The sequence below is a fragment of the Elgaria multicarinata genome, chromosome 1 (genome assembly GCF_023053635.1).
Source record: "Elgaria multicarinata webbii isolate HBS135686 ecotype San Diego chromosome 1, rElgMul1.1.pri, whole genome shotgun sequence".
Lineage (NCBI taxonomy): Eukaryota > Metazoa > Chordata > Lepidosauria > Squamata > Anguidae > Elgaria > Elgaria multicarinata.
In genome coordinates, this window is record NC_086171.1 from 53,469,701 (window position 1) to 53,485,108 (window position 15,408).

The window sequence follows — 15,408 nt, forward strand, 5'->3', positions numbered from 1 at the left end:
AGTTTGGCACACATATAGGTATTACAAACAATAGATGCTACGAACAAATCACCTAATTTCAAGTTTCGATGGTATCCCTAGTTGCATTGCAACATTTGTCTGTAATGAGATCTTGGTTAGAATATAGAGCTTGTTCCCTGATCTTTTCCTAAGAGCAGGATGCATCTTTAAAAAAATCCCTTGCAATTCTTTGAAAATGGTAGAAACTAGAAAAGGAGAAACCCACACTTACTCTTGCCTGATGAACTAGATAATACCTCCAACCTCTTGCCAGTAAAAGTTGGAAATGTCTATCAATTTCAATGTAATGCCAAAAGTGGTGTGATCCTTCATTATTGGGTTCTGCAAGGGTCCCCAACTTTTTTGGGCCGGTAGGCAAAATTGGAATTTTGAATACTATGGATGTTCTCACAAAATGGATGCCATTGTGGGTGTGGTCAGTCACAAGACTTTTTCCAAAGTCAAACTGGTGAGGCTAAAAAAACCAAAAACCAAAAAAAAAAAGTAATGTTCCCAAGAACCTAAGTTCAAGGGAAACGTGTAGTTTAAGCTCCAAAATACAAAAGTCAAACACAAGGCAAACTGATGATGCTCAGAGACAAGTCACTTGGTGAAGAAACTAAGCTTGGATGGCACCATAGACCATGTCTGTAGGCACATTGGTGACCACAAACATGACATTGGAGACCCTGGGGGTTCTGGAATGTAGACAACACCTAATGTTATTCCAAGGAAAGGGGTGTGTGTGTGTGTATGTGTAGATGAAACAAAAACTAGCACAAAAAAGAAACAATATTGGAGTCTGAACGCACATAGATGACAGACAACTACACTTCATTATTATAAATTTTGAGAACCAGTAGAAAATCTTAACTACTTTCTTAAGTATTTCCACCCCTGACAGTCCTACAACGCATTGCATGCAGCATGCAATGTACTTTTCAGTGCATTGAATGTGTGGTTTTGTGTCTTTACTCCACAAAAACTAATGTATTTAAAGTATTTTTACCAATGTTGGGATGGTGAATATTTCACTGTAGATCTATTTGCCACTTAGGTCCAAATTTCGAAGCCAATCTCAAACTAAACACCCTCTCCGAGTTTAAATTCTGATTTTTTTTAAATTTCAGATTTTAAAATTGTAGTGTTCAAATGCTAAGCCCTCCCAAATTCATTTCATATCAGCTACTAAGCCTTTTTCTATCTGTTGGGAACTTATTAGCTGAAAACTATGGAGAAGGGAAGTGATGTGTGTGTGTGTCCATAATAATTATGGTGTTCTACAAAGGAACCTGCTGCTGCTACTACTATTACTACTAGTTCAACTACTAAAATAACAAACAGAGGCTAATGAAGTTCAGTTTTTGTACCAGCGTTGAAGTACAGAACACAGTCAAAGAAGTATTTGGAACATGGTTTGCAATTCTGATCACGCATGTTTAAAGAAGATAAATTCAAAGCAATTGTAAGTGCAAGCAATTTCAATTATTGTAAAACTGGACACCCTTTTCATAGAATGTATGTGCTTGAGACTATTATGTATTTTGTGTATTTATAGGAGACAGACATCTGTTGCAGAATGTGGTATAAAGAGAATTGGCATAACTATTGAAATAGAGCCAGTTTCAAATGTGTGTGAGAGAGTGTGTGTCATTGGTTCAACATATTTTTATAGACAGGATTATGTTTATCCCTCTCAACTCCAGCTTTGGTGTACAACTGCTTAATGCACCAGTCCAAGCAACTCAACTTTCATTTAAGACAAAGCAGTGTTCTGACTCTTCTTTCTCTGAGGTGGGGTGGGCTGGGGGAGAGGAAGGCTTAGATATGAGTAGATCCAGAAATGTGTATTTTCAAAAATGATCTCATAAAATGAGTCTGTTCACCATTTCATAATTAATTAAAAGGGAGAAGTGCAAAACAGTTATATAGTTCCAAAGTAGCTCCTTATCCATCACAAATGCCGTGCATCATATTTTGAGGTGAAAGAGTGTTTGCAAGGTGTCTCAATAGTCTACCAACAGACTCCTCAAACCTATTTTTCTTGCTGTTGTTCGCTGTCGCAATCAGCTGCTCCTATCAGCTGGTTATATCTCAAAGGCTTAACGTTCCAAAATGATTGAACACTGTTGAAAAGTCAGAATTTTAAAAACCCTGGCATTTTAAAGAGTTACATTGTTTCAGACTGCTGGTAGTTTTAATATTTTGCTGCCTTTTGGTTTGTCACTGTTATGAAGGTGATTGATTTATTCTATCTCTACGTTGCTTAAATAATGTTTATATCTATTGTGCTGGCATCCCTTTGATGATGGGTAGTTTTTAAATTTTTAATAAATGAATGAATTAATAAATAAATGCTTCAGCATCAAGAGCTTCCTCTAATAGATATGGTGTTAGCCACAGACTGTCGAAGCTGGCACTGAAAATACCGAGAAACAAATGGCGAATGTGATTCTCTGTAATGTGCACAATTAACCTTAATTGACTGCATTTATATAACTGCATTTAAATAGTCAGTGACCCATATTGGTTCAGTTGTTAACATATAAATCAATGTTATGCTCTACAGTCTTCTAAACCTAGGCATGTAGTTTCACCTGCTAAGACAGCTGTAACTAGCTGTCTTCAGGTATAGTTGTGGGGGAGGGGGTTGTCAAAGTAGAATACCATTTTTAAGTCTAGTGTATGAAATTATCTTGACACGGAATCACATAGTAGGCTATTAGAGTGCTATTCAAGTATTAAATGCAGAAAAGCTCTCTCTCTATTTCTCAGCCCTGGCACTCCCCCACCTACTGCACCTTCATAGAATGAACTGAGAAGGATGTGGGGGAAGGGAGCCCTATTCACAGTCAAGTAACAGAGATGAATAACTCTCAATTTTAAGTTACCCTTCTTCAAACAATCATTAAAAGAGAGGGAGATAAATGGTGTGTTTCTGACATTCTCCTAGAAGTGCATTTAAAGCATGGAGTGGTATTTTCTAGTTATATGTTATTGTCAAAACAAAGCTTTGTTAGAGTGCTTCTTTCAGAGAAAGAAATACTTATAAAACAAGGGAATAATTTGGAGGCTGCTAAGGGAGCCTCCCAAGCAAAACATTACCAGATGGATTTAATTCCAAGAAATAATCTGGAGCGCACTACAGCATTGAACAAAGGATGATGGAAATGCTGTATAAGATGTAGGTCATACAAGACATGCCATGTTTTCCAAATGTAGGTACAGTTCATCAGGCAGTACATCCTATTTTGTTCAGATACTCTTCACATAATAATTAGTAGGAGTAAACCTAAATTCTCATGACGTATATTTTCAATTCACTGTGTTACAGGGTTTTGGGAAATTGTGTTCCAACTTTTTCTTCCTTTTCTGTGTAGTTTCAGAACAAGAACATGCACATCTCTTGGCCACAGTTCTGCAACTCAGTTATGTCCAAAAAAGTGCCAGGGCTGGCTCTGGGTAGAGAAGATTCAAAAGAGGTAGGGGCTAACTTTGGAAGTCTACTGATTGGAGAAGTAAGTCTGCTGCCGCTAAACAATTCTTAGCTATTGTTAAGTGTAATAGTCATTGATAGATCCATTTCCCATCAACTTGTTTAACCCTTTTTAAAAGCCTTCTGTGATAGAGACCATCACTATATCCTGTGGTGGTGAATTCCCACAAGTTAATTATTTTCTCCATGGAAAAAAGGACAATTTCTGACCAATAAACCTACTGACATATCAATTGAAGTGGAAAAATATTACTGATGCCATTCCTTTGTCCTTGGTAGCACTTTGTCTGCATAAGAGATTAGGAAGCTACACTTTGCAGAGATTTTAATAGCCTCTAACATTTACATTTGAGGACTCCTAGAGGCAATGGGGTTTCTTGCTTTGTTCAAAGCACCACTGCTCTTATCAAAAAAAGCTAGGTTGGAAAGACTCTGTGGACCTGCCTTAAACTGAATAGTCTAGAGCAAGCTGCCCTTTTAATGGAATATAATCTGCTGACAATTTACTGCTAATATATTTTATAATGTATTTTAGAATGATTTATTAATGCGAGGTTCTTTGCATAAGCAGCTGCCATGTTTTATGTCCTGAACTAATCTGTTTCGAAATAGCTGAAGTACAAGGCCAATGTAAGTCAGAAAAAAAGAGGAGGGGGGGGAGGAAAATCCATAATGCATATTCAGGGATGTTTTGATGCCTATCTTATTATTACATCATAACATAAATAATAAAATGCAGAGAGAGTGAATGTAAGGAAATTTTCTTTTCCCCTCCAAACACTAGAACTTTGGAGAACCGGTGAAATTCAGGTCAGACTTCTGCTTCTGAAGAGGCTAAAAAGTACCATTCAAGAGGACTAGCTCCTTATGATAAACATCAGGAGGATTACAGATTGTAAACAATTTTTTTATTATTTATTTATTTATTTATTTATTACATTTTTATACCGCCCAATAGCCGAAGCTCTCTGGGCGGTTCACAAAAATTAAAACCACAATAAAACAACCAACAGGTTAAAAGCACAATTACAAAATACAGTATAAAAAGCACAACCAGGATAAAACCACGCAGCAAAATTGATATAAAATTAAAATACAGAGTTAAAACAGTAAAATTTAAGTTAAAATTAAGTGTTAAAATACTGAACGAATAAAAAGGAACAAATCCAAGGAACACGTTGTAGACTTGCTTTATGTTGTTGTTGTACATGGTCTAAAAAGAGCAAAGAATAAAATGGTGATACAGAAAAAAACTATAAAAGGAACTTTTCCATTCTTTCTCAATTTCTCATTTTATCTATAGTAAAAAAACACCAAAAGGCCCCTTCCATCAGTATGCTGTAGGAGCCAACATGAGTAGCACCATGTGCCATGTAGATCTTCCACATTGTCTAGAGACACCCCACAAATATCACATGTTATGGGGTGCTACATTTTATAGCTACTGCATGTATAAGCCACCATATTGAAAGAGTTGGCTCCAGTACCCTCTCAACAGAGACCATACCGCTGTTTCCTAGGACGGATGCATAAGCCTTTCTACTCATAAGAAAGACTTGGACCTGCTGATAATCTGGGAAGTGCTTTCTTATTGAACCAATGTGCATACATAGTTTACACATTCTGATTTTAGACATAGTATAAGTTGCAGGAGCCCTGCCCATGATTTAGAAAGCATCACTCAGAAGTGGCTCCCATAAGACTGATTGCTGCTGCAGCTGTCTGATTTCATTTAATATCGCTTGTAGCTAAGCTACTGGCAAATCATGCTTCTCTGTGTATATGAACATCCCTCAGAGCAAGGTCAACTACTTTCTGAAACAGATAATCCAACACCTTTTAAAATATTAATTCAAAACATTGTACTGACAAGTCAAAGCATGAGAGAAACTCTGTAATCCCAGACCTGAACCTCTCATGGAAATTAATGTGTGCGTCTGTGGGAGCAGGGGGATGGGGTGTTCTTTCCATTGCCTTCAAGATAATTTATTTATTTATTTATTACATTTATATCCCGCCTTTTTCCTCCAAGGAACCCAAGGCGGTGTACACAATCCTCCTCCTCTCCATGTTATCCTCACAACAACAACCCTGTGAGGTAGGCCAGGCTGAGAGATTGTGACTGGCCCAAAGTCACCCAGTAGGTTTCCATGGCCAAGTGGGGACTAGAACCCCAATCTCCCGACTCCCAGTCCGACACTCTTGCCACTACACCACACTGGCTCTCCAGATAAGGCTCTAACTGGATACAAAACAATGAGAAGGTGGAACATACAAATATGAAATGGATGCACTGGGCAGAATCCAATGCTGCCCATCCCCTAGCAGAGCTGGCCGCTGATTCTAGTGCATGCCTAGCCAAGCCTGCCACTTCTGGTCTGCAGGCAGCCACTATCCCTTGAGGAACAACCATGCTGACCTTTCATTTAGGCCAGCCCCACTACTTCCAGTTCAGTAATGGCCCATACCACTAATGGAATAGTGATTTAGCACTCCCAGAGGCAAGCCCCAAAACGAGCAGAAATGCTCATTTCTCTTATGTGAGCTCCGCCAACCTCCACACTTCCAGAAATGAGCATTTTCACTCGATTAGGCTTACCTCTGCAAGTGCCAAATCAGTACTCCACAAGCGGTAGGGGCCACTTATGGGCCGGAAGTGCCAGCGCTGGCCCGAGTGCAAGGGCAACATCGAATCCTGCCCAGAAATTGCTTACATGGTAATGCCCCCAACAAAGAAGTGAACAAAATAGCTCTTGGTTATGCTTTCATTTGATATCCCCTCCACACACCAGAATTGCTGAGTTGGAGCTAGTATGTCTTCCTCTAAAATGCTAGAGGAGAAGCCCATTAAATCGGTCCTTTTGATGCCATTTACCATCTCTTCACATCTGCAGATTAAAAGCAAAAAAAATGTGTATGGAGAAGAAGAAAGAATGTGTGGAGACTTTTCTTTACCATGAAAGGTTTTACCTAAACAGTCAGTTGTTAGGGCTAGGCACCTATGTTATTTAATCATTCTAGCTACATTTAGCACAACGTGCTGCTATACTTCTGTGGTGGAAATACTTAAGCATTTGCAGTCAATTAAAGCTACTGTTTGGATTTTGTTTTCACCACAAGGAAGCTGTCCACCACTCACCCCATACAAATAACTGTGATTTAACATCACTGTTTGATAGCTGATATTTATTTACATTAAATTTGATTTCAGTATTTGACATCAATTGACATCTCATAATAGACTTGTGTAAGCAGCGGGGTCTCCAAAGGATTCCTATCATGAACAAATCCCTCCACTCCCCTGTTCATAAATTTTCCCTAGTTAGGGGTAAGCAGTGACATGGCCAGGTTTGCTGATGACACCGAGTTATTTAGGGTGGTTAAAACAAAAAGAGATAGCAAAGAACCCCAAAAGGATATCTCTGAACTGGGGGAATGGGCATCAAAATGGCAAATATGGTTCAATATAAGCAAATCTAAAAGGAATCATGTTGGGACAAATCCCCCCCCCCCCCCACACACACATTTCACATATACTCTGATGAGGTCTGAGCAGACAGTGACTAACCAGGAAAAGGAATGTTTTAGTATGGTTTTTGATCATTAAGTCTCAATTTTTCTTGTATTATGTTTTTGACTGCTTCTAGTTCTTTTTGGATTTTATTGATTATATTGAGCTTATCTTGTGTTTATGTACATTGGGCAGGAGGGTGCTATTGCACCCATGTCCTGCTTGTGGGTTTCTTATTTACTGGTTGGCCGCTCTGTGAACAAAGTGCTGGGATAGATAGACTTAGGTCTGATCCAGTATCAGGGCACTTCTTAGGTTCTTCTTCTTTATTTATTTATTTATTTATTTATTTATTACATTTCTAAACCGCCCAATAGCCGGAGCTCTCTGGGCGGTTCACAACAATTAAAAACATTCAAAATATAAAACAACAGTATAAAACCATAATATAAAATACAATATAAAAGCTCAACCAGATAAAAACAGCAGCAATGCAAAATTACAAATTTAAAACACCAAGTTAAAATTTATTTATAGACTGTTAAAATACTGGGAGAATAAAAAGGTCTTCACCTGGCGTCTAAAAGCATATAACGTAGGTGCCAAGCAATAATAATTGCTCAGAGAATTTTGGCTATAGGGCAACTCACAAGTTGAATGAATGAATAGGCATTTGGTTGGCAACTGTGGGGACAGAATGATAGACCAGATAGGCCTTAGGTGTGATCCTGCATGGCTCTTCTTATGTTATGTTCTAATGTTATGTTATGACAGCATTTGAAATACATTAAATTTACAATCCCTAGTTAAGAAGTTAGTGGCAAGCATGATAGACCCAATTTCAAATCCCCATACAACCAAGAAGCTCACTAAGTGAGCTTGGACAAATCACTAACACTCAGTTTTTGTGTGAGAATACAAAGGAGAAGAACTATCGGTTGGATCTAGACCAAGAAGGTCACACTCTTTGGAATTAATTCACTATGATTTTAATGGGACCTAAATGCAGTTATCTTGCTCTGGACTCTGATCATTCTATGAAACCCTGAACTCCTTGGAGGAAGAGTGTAATAAAAGTATACTACTGAGTGAGTATTAATAAAACAAAATAGTAAATCATGGCAAGTGAAAGGAGGAATACACATCAGAGAGGGAAAGGAAGGTGGTGAGAGAGGGTGCACTTCTGAGGTTTGCTATTTATTTGTAAATTATGTCAAGCACTGGGCCAATGTGGGGGAAGACCCCTCTAACCACTAGTTATACTAGTGTTTTGTGTAAATCCATTGAACAGAAGGCATTCCATTAGATTTAGATTCATTAATTATGCCCCTGGTTATTATTCTGACATCTGTATGAAGTAGACTACCATGTGTGCTACCTTTGCAAACTAAGCAGTGTCGAAATAATAATTTTGACCATTTTTAACTGAGTGACAAGTGACATTTTCCAGGCAATGATTGGATGGGGCCCTACAAACCCCCAAGTGGACTTCATAGAATGTACACTCCTAACACTAAGATGTGAAAGGCAAAAGTTATAAGGCATAGAAAAATAATTTCTTGCCAAGCCAATTCCTGACATTTATATTTCAAACATGTAAGTTCCATCTCAGTGAAAAATTAAGGCATGAAAATAACCTGTACATCTGACTTTTTACCTTCAGGCTTGTTAGACTGGCAACCCAGGGATTTGGTCTGATGTTAAGTCCCTTGGCACAGTGGGAGAGAGAACAGGGGATGAGGAGCAGGAGCTGGTATTCAGCTGCTGTCACTGCTGCTGTTTGCTTGTCAAAGAGGGCCAAAAAAATCCTCTTTAAACTAGGATGAGCATATGAAAAGGAGGACAGGGCTCCTGTATCTTTAACAGTTGCATAGAAAGGGGAAATTCAGCAGGGGTTATTTGTCTGCATGCAAATAACCCCTGCTAGTGAAATTCCCTCTTCATCACAACAGTTAAAGCTTCAGGAGTCCTGACCTCTTTTGAATCTGGTCATTCTAGTATTGCTTCTGCAGCTTTAACTGTTGTGATGAAGGTGCTGCATGCATACAAATGACACCTGCTGAAATTCTCTTTTCTATACAACGGTTAAAGATAGAGGAGCCCTGTCCTCCTTTTCATATGGTCACCTTAACCACATGTGACTCTAGGGGCCTTGCTAGACGAGGCCTTAGCATGCTGTGAGGCCCGGTTTCCCTGTTGTGCGTCCAGACGACGCACAGGGGAATCCGGGGTCAAGGCACACTGAAGCCTCCTTTAACACACCATAAGCGAAGTCGCTTATGGTGCGCCTTTTCCGCAGCCCCGGCCTGAGGCTGGGGCTGCGGAACGTCTAGCAAGGTCCGTGGCTTTTTGCAGCTACTCGCTTACTTGCGAGTAGCCTGGAAAAGCCATGGACTGGGCACAGCGCTCAGTGCTGTGCCCATCAGGCCAGGTGGATCCGGAGGGGGAGATAGGGGGAAGGCCGGACCGGCAGGAGAGGGGGAGGGCGAAGGGCGACACAGGGGATGGCGAGGAAGGGCGGAGGGCAACACAGGGGACGGCGAGGAAGGGCAGAGGGTGACACAGGGGACAGCAAGGGAGGGCGGAGGGTGACACAGGGACGGCGAGGGAGGGCGGAGGGCGACACAGGGGACGGGGACGGGGAGTGAGGGTGGGGAAAGAGTGGGTAGGAGGCATGGGAGGGGATCAGGAGCGGATGGGGGGATTAATTAAAAGAAAACACACCTACCTTGTCTCGACTCTTTGGGGGGCACGTGGCCCCTTTAACAACAAAAAAAAAAAAATGGCTGACGCTACAGGGCTTCCGCAGTCCCTGCGCGTCGGCCGTCTAGGAGGTGGGGCGGCGCGTCGCCCCGCCTCCATGCCGGCTTATCCGACAGGGTCTAGCAAGGCCCTAAATGTGAAAATACTGTGACTTCTGTGATAGTGAAACAACTTTCTGGAGTTGCAGCAGTGTCTCAGAAATTACAGAGCTCTCTGAGTGTACCAGTTTCTACAAATGGTTCTTAGACACACAGCACAAATCCTATCAGGGCCTCCGCAAATTCCTCAGGTTTGGGGACTGGCATGGTGTGTGATCCATACAAATGACATCTGCAAACACCTTCCCTTTTCTATGCAACTGTTCAAGATACAGGAGCCCTGTCCTCCTTTTCAAATGGTCATCCTTCTTTAGACATTACATTACATCCATGCCTAGCAGCTTTGTTTACTACTTTTTTATTTTTATTCAGTGGGTGCAGGGGCCCTATACAGATCTTAAAAGCCACTCAACCTCAGCCCACTCCATGCAATGGTCCTAATCCAGATCAAACCCTACCCTGCCCCGTACCTTCTCTAAAGCTTTTTTTTTTTTTTAGGAGATGGCTGCAACATCTAGATTTAAAATAATATCTGATTTTGCCCAGAGATGATATCTCATTGCCTAACGTTAACCCACTAAAATTATTTTAAAAACATGGCAGGATTATAGGTGTTCTTGGAATTAATATTACACCATTACACTCTGCAGGTGGAATAGAATCCAACATTTCAGAACCATGAAATTTCTCATCCTCCATACATAACTTCAAATAGTTTAAATAAAATAGGCACCAAAGGGCATCTTTGACAGAGTGCTGACTTAATTTTAATACTGACAGTATTACTGATATATGAAAAAGATTTCTATTTTAAGTTTTAGTGTTGTAAGAACTAATTAAGGGCACAATGCTGTGTATGTTTAGATAGAAAAAAGTGGTACAACTCCCAGTATTTCCAAACAATGCTTGGAGTTGTAGGACTTTTAATACACAGGGTTGAGCCCTAAGTGTCCTATCTATGTTTTTCTACAAATCATATGTTCTCTTTATAATACTTGCATTTTTAGCAATTATTTCATATAGGATTGTAGTATCGTTTATCTTGATAGAAAATAGCGTTGCAAGCAACACCTCTCATTTGAGATTTCCATCCATCTCATTGGAATGTGCAAAACAATAAAAATAGAAGATTAAACATTTCTTGCAAAAAAGATTTAATCTTTTAAGTGAAGTGATACAAAGAATGTTCCCCCCCCCCACACAAAATACTTTAGTATTCCATCTCAGGTTCAATTCCTTTGATTAGGAATTAGCTGTTGAGCAGGAACTAACCACTTATATATTTCTATTGTTCTTGAAGAAAACTGTTCAGAAATTATCCTTAGCATTTTCATTTGTATATTTTTGTCTAGTACAGATTATTTGTATTTCTACTGCATGGGGAAGCAGATCCTTTTTGATTTCAGTGCTCCTTTGTATAGGATTATTTGTTATCCAAAAGCAGGTATTTACAAACAGAATATTTTAAACCGAGTGTTAAATAGGAAATTTTAGCTTCCATTGAGATGTTTTTATAAAGTGTATACATATTGGGTTGGAATCAGAGGTTCCCTTTCTTGGACAGAACGAGTCTTTCTTTTATGGGTACCTTTCAACAGAGGAAAGGAACTTTGGGATCTGACTCACTTTGTTTTGAGTGACCTTGGGGTGAGATATCCTCCATGGACCCCCTTGTGAAGTGAGTCTTATTTATTTATTTATTTATTTATTTATTTATTACATTTCTATACCGCCCAATAGCCGGAGCTCTCTGGGCGGTTCTTCCTTCTTACCAGCATTGTCACCACCTGCAATTGCTCCTCATCTTCTTTCTTATCATCACTATGACAGGCAGAGAGCCAGTGAGCAAGCAGGTAGTGGTATCTATGGTATTGCCTCTCCTTCCCACTACCACCATTGTCTGGGCCAGAGCAGGAGGCAAGTGAACAAGCAGGTTGCAATGGTGAAGAGGAAGAACAACTCCAAGGTGCTCTTGTCAGTATCCATGCAAGTTCAGTTCTGAATCTGCCTCCCAGAATATTTACATGGCACCATTCTCTGCCTTCCCTTCAACAAAGAGTGTGCCACCACTTTTTGAAGCAAAATTGTTCACAACTAGAAATAGTAAGCCTTTGTCAGATTCTTTTTTAAGATGAAGCTAAGAATCTTCTCTATTACTCTTCATTTCTTGCAGCAGGACAGAGAAAGCTGTAGGTTTAGACGTTATATCTTGGGTATTTTTTTGCAGTTCTAAGATTGTAATGTTTTAGGCTGAAACTATGTAAACTTTCGTTTATTATGTCAAGTTACGTATGCTTTGGAGACTTTCAGAAAAATGCAAGATCTAAACTGTTAGTAGATGAACGCTTCTCAAAAAAGATTCCTTCTAGGAAGCTTTTTTCTTAATCCGTTAGATATCATCTCGAGCTGAAATGAAATCTATGTTTACCTGCATTTGCTCATATGCAGTCCTTCTTGGCTTTTTTTCTTCCTTTGCTGTGTTCTCTTTGCTTTCTTTCTCACTCTTGAACTCTAACTTGTAAGCTTGTCATGTGTGGAATGATAGGAATACTCACTACCTGAGGCCTATCAAAATGGTAGAGAGATGAGAATGGAATGCCCTTGTGCCCTATTATTAACAATATCCAAGTTTCATTATTAAATAGTGACCTATTTTACAAAGAACAGTCCTCTGTTTGAAAGCATCCTCTATTTGAAGGGCTGCCCAGTCCAAGCCCAGTTTAAAGATAAAGAACCATATTAAGAAGGGAGAGCAGGGGTTTTGAAGTTTCCCACCAACAGTTAGCACCGAGACCACAGTCTTAGCAACTACACAGGTCACCTTCCTTCCCCACTACGCTGAGATATGTTAGGGTGACCAACTGTCAGGATTTCCCCGGATTTGTCCTGGTTTTTGTTCTTTCCATGGTGTCGGGGGGGTTTTCTATAATTTTCAATAATGTCCTGGAATGACACACCTTCCCCTTTAAGGCTGCCATTAGCATGGCAGGAGGGAATTACATGCTTTCTTGAGGCACATCATTCCCCCACCCCGAGCTCCAATTGAGGTCTCAAAGGGGAAAGTGGGTCATTCGTGGGCATTATAGAAAAGGCCCCAATTGGAGTGGATGGTGGTGGTGCAGAATGAAATCCTTTCCCCTCCTCCACTCCAATCGGGTTCTTTAAGGTGGCGGGGGAATAACGTACTTTCTGCAGGACTCAGAAAGCTGCTTCCCCCCACACACACATTAGGTGTCCTCTTTTTTGGTTTCCCAAATATGGTCACCCTAGATATGTTGAATTTCTATTGCAATTATAGTAATTATTTCTCAATGCATCTATACATAATATCAATGCTATATGTACATTTTATCCAGATCTGTGCCTTCTTTTGTCTCACTTTTTGGTGATTATTAAGTGACCACCCTATTCACTCTCTCTCTCTCTCTCTCTCTCTCTCTCTCTATATATATATATATATATATTTCAGTAAAAATAGGGATGTCTGGATTTTGTGAAATCCATGCTGTTTATGCTTCATGGATTGTACAGTGTCATTCATCCCAGTGTCTGTTCACAGATGGATTTGATTCCCCCCCCCCCATGATATGGAAAAATATGTGAATAATTCCATAAGAAGGTTTGCAATAATTTACATAATTTTGATAGCACATAACATTTTGCATAACATTTTGACGGGAGACATGATAGCACTCTTCAAATACTTGAAAGTCTGTCAAACAGAAGAGAGCCAGGATCTCTTCTCGATCCTCCCAGAGTGCAGGACACGGAATAATGGGCTCAAGTTACAGGAAGCCGGATTCCGGCTGGACATTAGGAAAAACTTCCTGACTGTTAGAGCAGTATGACAATGGAACCAATTACCTAGGGAGGTTGTGGGCTCTCCCACATGAGAGGCCTTCAAGAGGCAGCTGGACAACCACCTGTCAGTTATACTTTAAGGTGGATTCCTACATTGGGCAGGGGGTTGGCCTTGATGGCCTTATAGGCCCCTTCCAACGCTACTATTCTATGTTTCTATATTGTTCCTAATTCCATTCGAATTTCCCGCACATGTATTTTCCAGCATGCCATCATACATTTCAGGAAAGTAAAAATATATAAAAATCCTGGGGGGGCTGGTCTGCAGTGGATTCTTAGGAATCTGAACTTATTTTAGTCCATCTCAAACTTCTCAAGCATTCCTAATAAAATACATACTATATGTACATGGTACAAGTGATGTGTACTATAACTAATAAGAACATAAGAAGAGCTGCTGTATCAGACCAAGGGTTGTTCTAGTCCAGCATTCTGTTTACATAGTGGTCAACCAGCTATACAAAAGAAATTCACAGGCAGAACATGAGTGCAAGAGCACCTTCCCATCCGTGTCCCCGAGCAACTGGCGTACATAGGCACACTGCTCCTGATACTGGAGGTAGCATATAGCCATCAGGACAAGTAGCCATTGATAGCATTATCTGCTATGAATTTGTCTTAACCCCCCTTTAAAGCCTCCAAACTGATGGCCATCACTACATCTTGTGGAAGTGAGTTTCATAGTTCAATTATGCACTGTGTAAATAAGTACTTCCGGTGATCTGTCCTGAATTTCCCACCAATCAGCTTCATAGGATGACCCTCCACTGGGTTCTAGTATTAAGAGAGAGGGAGAAAAGTGTCTTTAAAACTAGCCTTTAATCCATTCTTTTACTCTCTCCAGCTAGAACATGGGGCAAATTTAAGTAGGGATGAAGTTCATAAGTGAAATGCTGTTTTTAATTAAGCCTTGACATCATTCTCCACTGGGTACATAGAAATTGCCTTCCCATCAAAAAGCAGCGGCACTTTTCAATAAATTAAAGTTTTATGTTGGCTTCAAATTAAGGAGTCATTTCCAAGAGTGTGGTGCCTTGAAGGCACGAGAGATTGCAGACTGTTTAGATATGATACTTTGAACTTCGCACAGTTACTTGAGCAGAACATATGCTTGTTGCGTGCTTCAATTAAATCGGCCAAAATTCAGTTTGGAAAAGTTTGCACTGAAGGAGAAGGTCAGAATTAGCACCAGGAGACATTACTACATTACACAGAGTTTAAAACATCTGCTGCTACTGTTAAAACTATGGGTAACTCTCTAGAATTATGTAAGGCACATATAATTTGGATGGATGTTTCTATAACGTAATGATACATTGAACAGATTAGAATTTCTTTGATAATTGATATAGTATAGGGAAATAAAATGCCAAAACTGGATAACCAATCATTATTCTTCAGCCATAGTTGCCTTGGTAAGATAGGATAGGGTGCATCCTTCTTCTTTTCTTTCTTCTTTTCTCTTTTCAAGAAAAAAGCTTTATTCCATCAAGAAAACTTTGAAACTAGACCTGTGTCTCTCCTTGTCTGTATTTTATTTATTTATTTATAACATTTCTTACCCACCTTTCAGGGCAGAAGTCCTCAGAAGGCAGCTTACAGCAATATAAAACACATAAAAACAGTTAAAATATTAATAGCAATAAAAACATAAACACAATAAAACAGCAATTAAAAAC

The 15,408-nt window shown here is 39.7% G+C and overlaps 1 protein-coding gene across 5 annotated transcripts in view; it reads left to right on the forward strand.

The window, feature by feature from the left end:
• Window positions 1-15,408, forward strand: part of ZNF385D (zinc finger protein 385D) — a 379,934-nt gene that overhangs the window by 240,177 nt on the left and 124,349 nt on the right. For 3 of the 5 annotated variants that reach the window (XM_063128331.1, XM_063128350.1, XM_063128360.1), the window contains exon 3: window positions 3,381-3,518. The exons of 1 other annotated variant lie outside the window; for it this stretch is intronic. In XM_063128331.1, coding sequence (XP_062984401.1) covers window positions 3,381-3,518 — 138 coding nt within the window. The remainder of the gene's footprint in view (window positions 1-3,380; window positions 3,519-15,408) is intronic. One more of the 5 variants, XM_063128341.1, reaches the window with a different exon arrangement.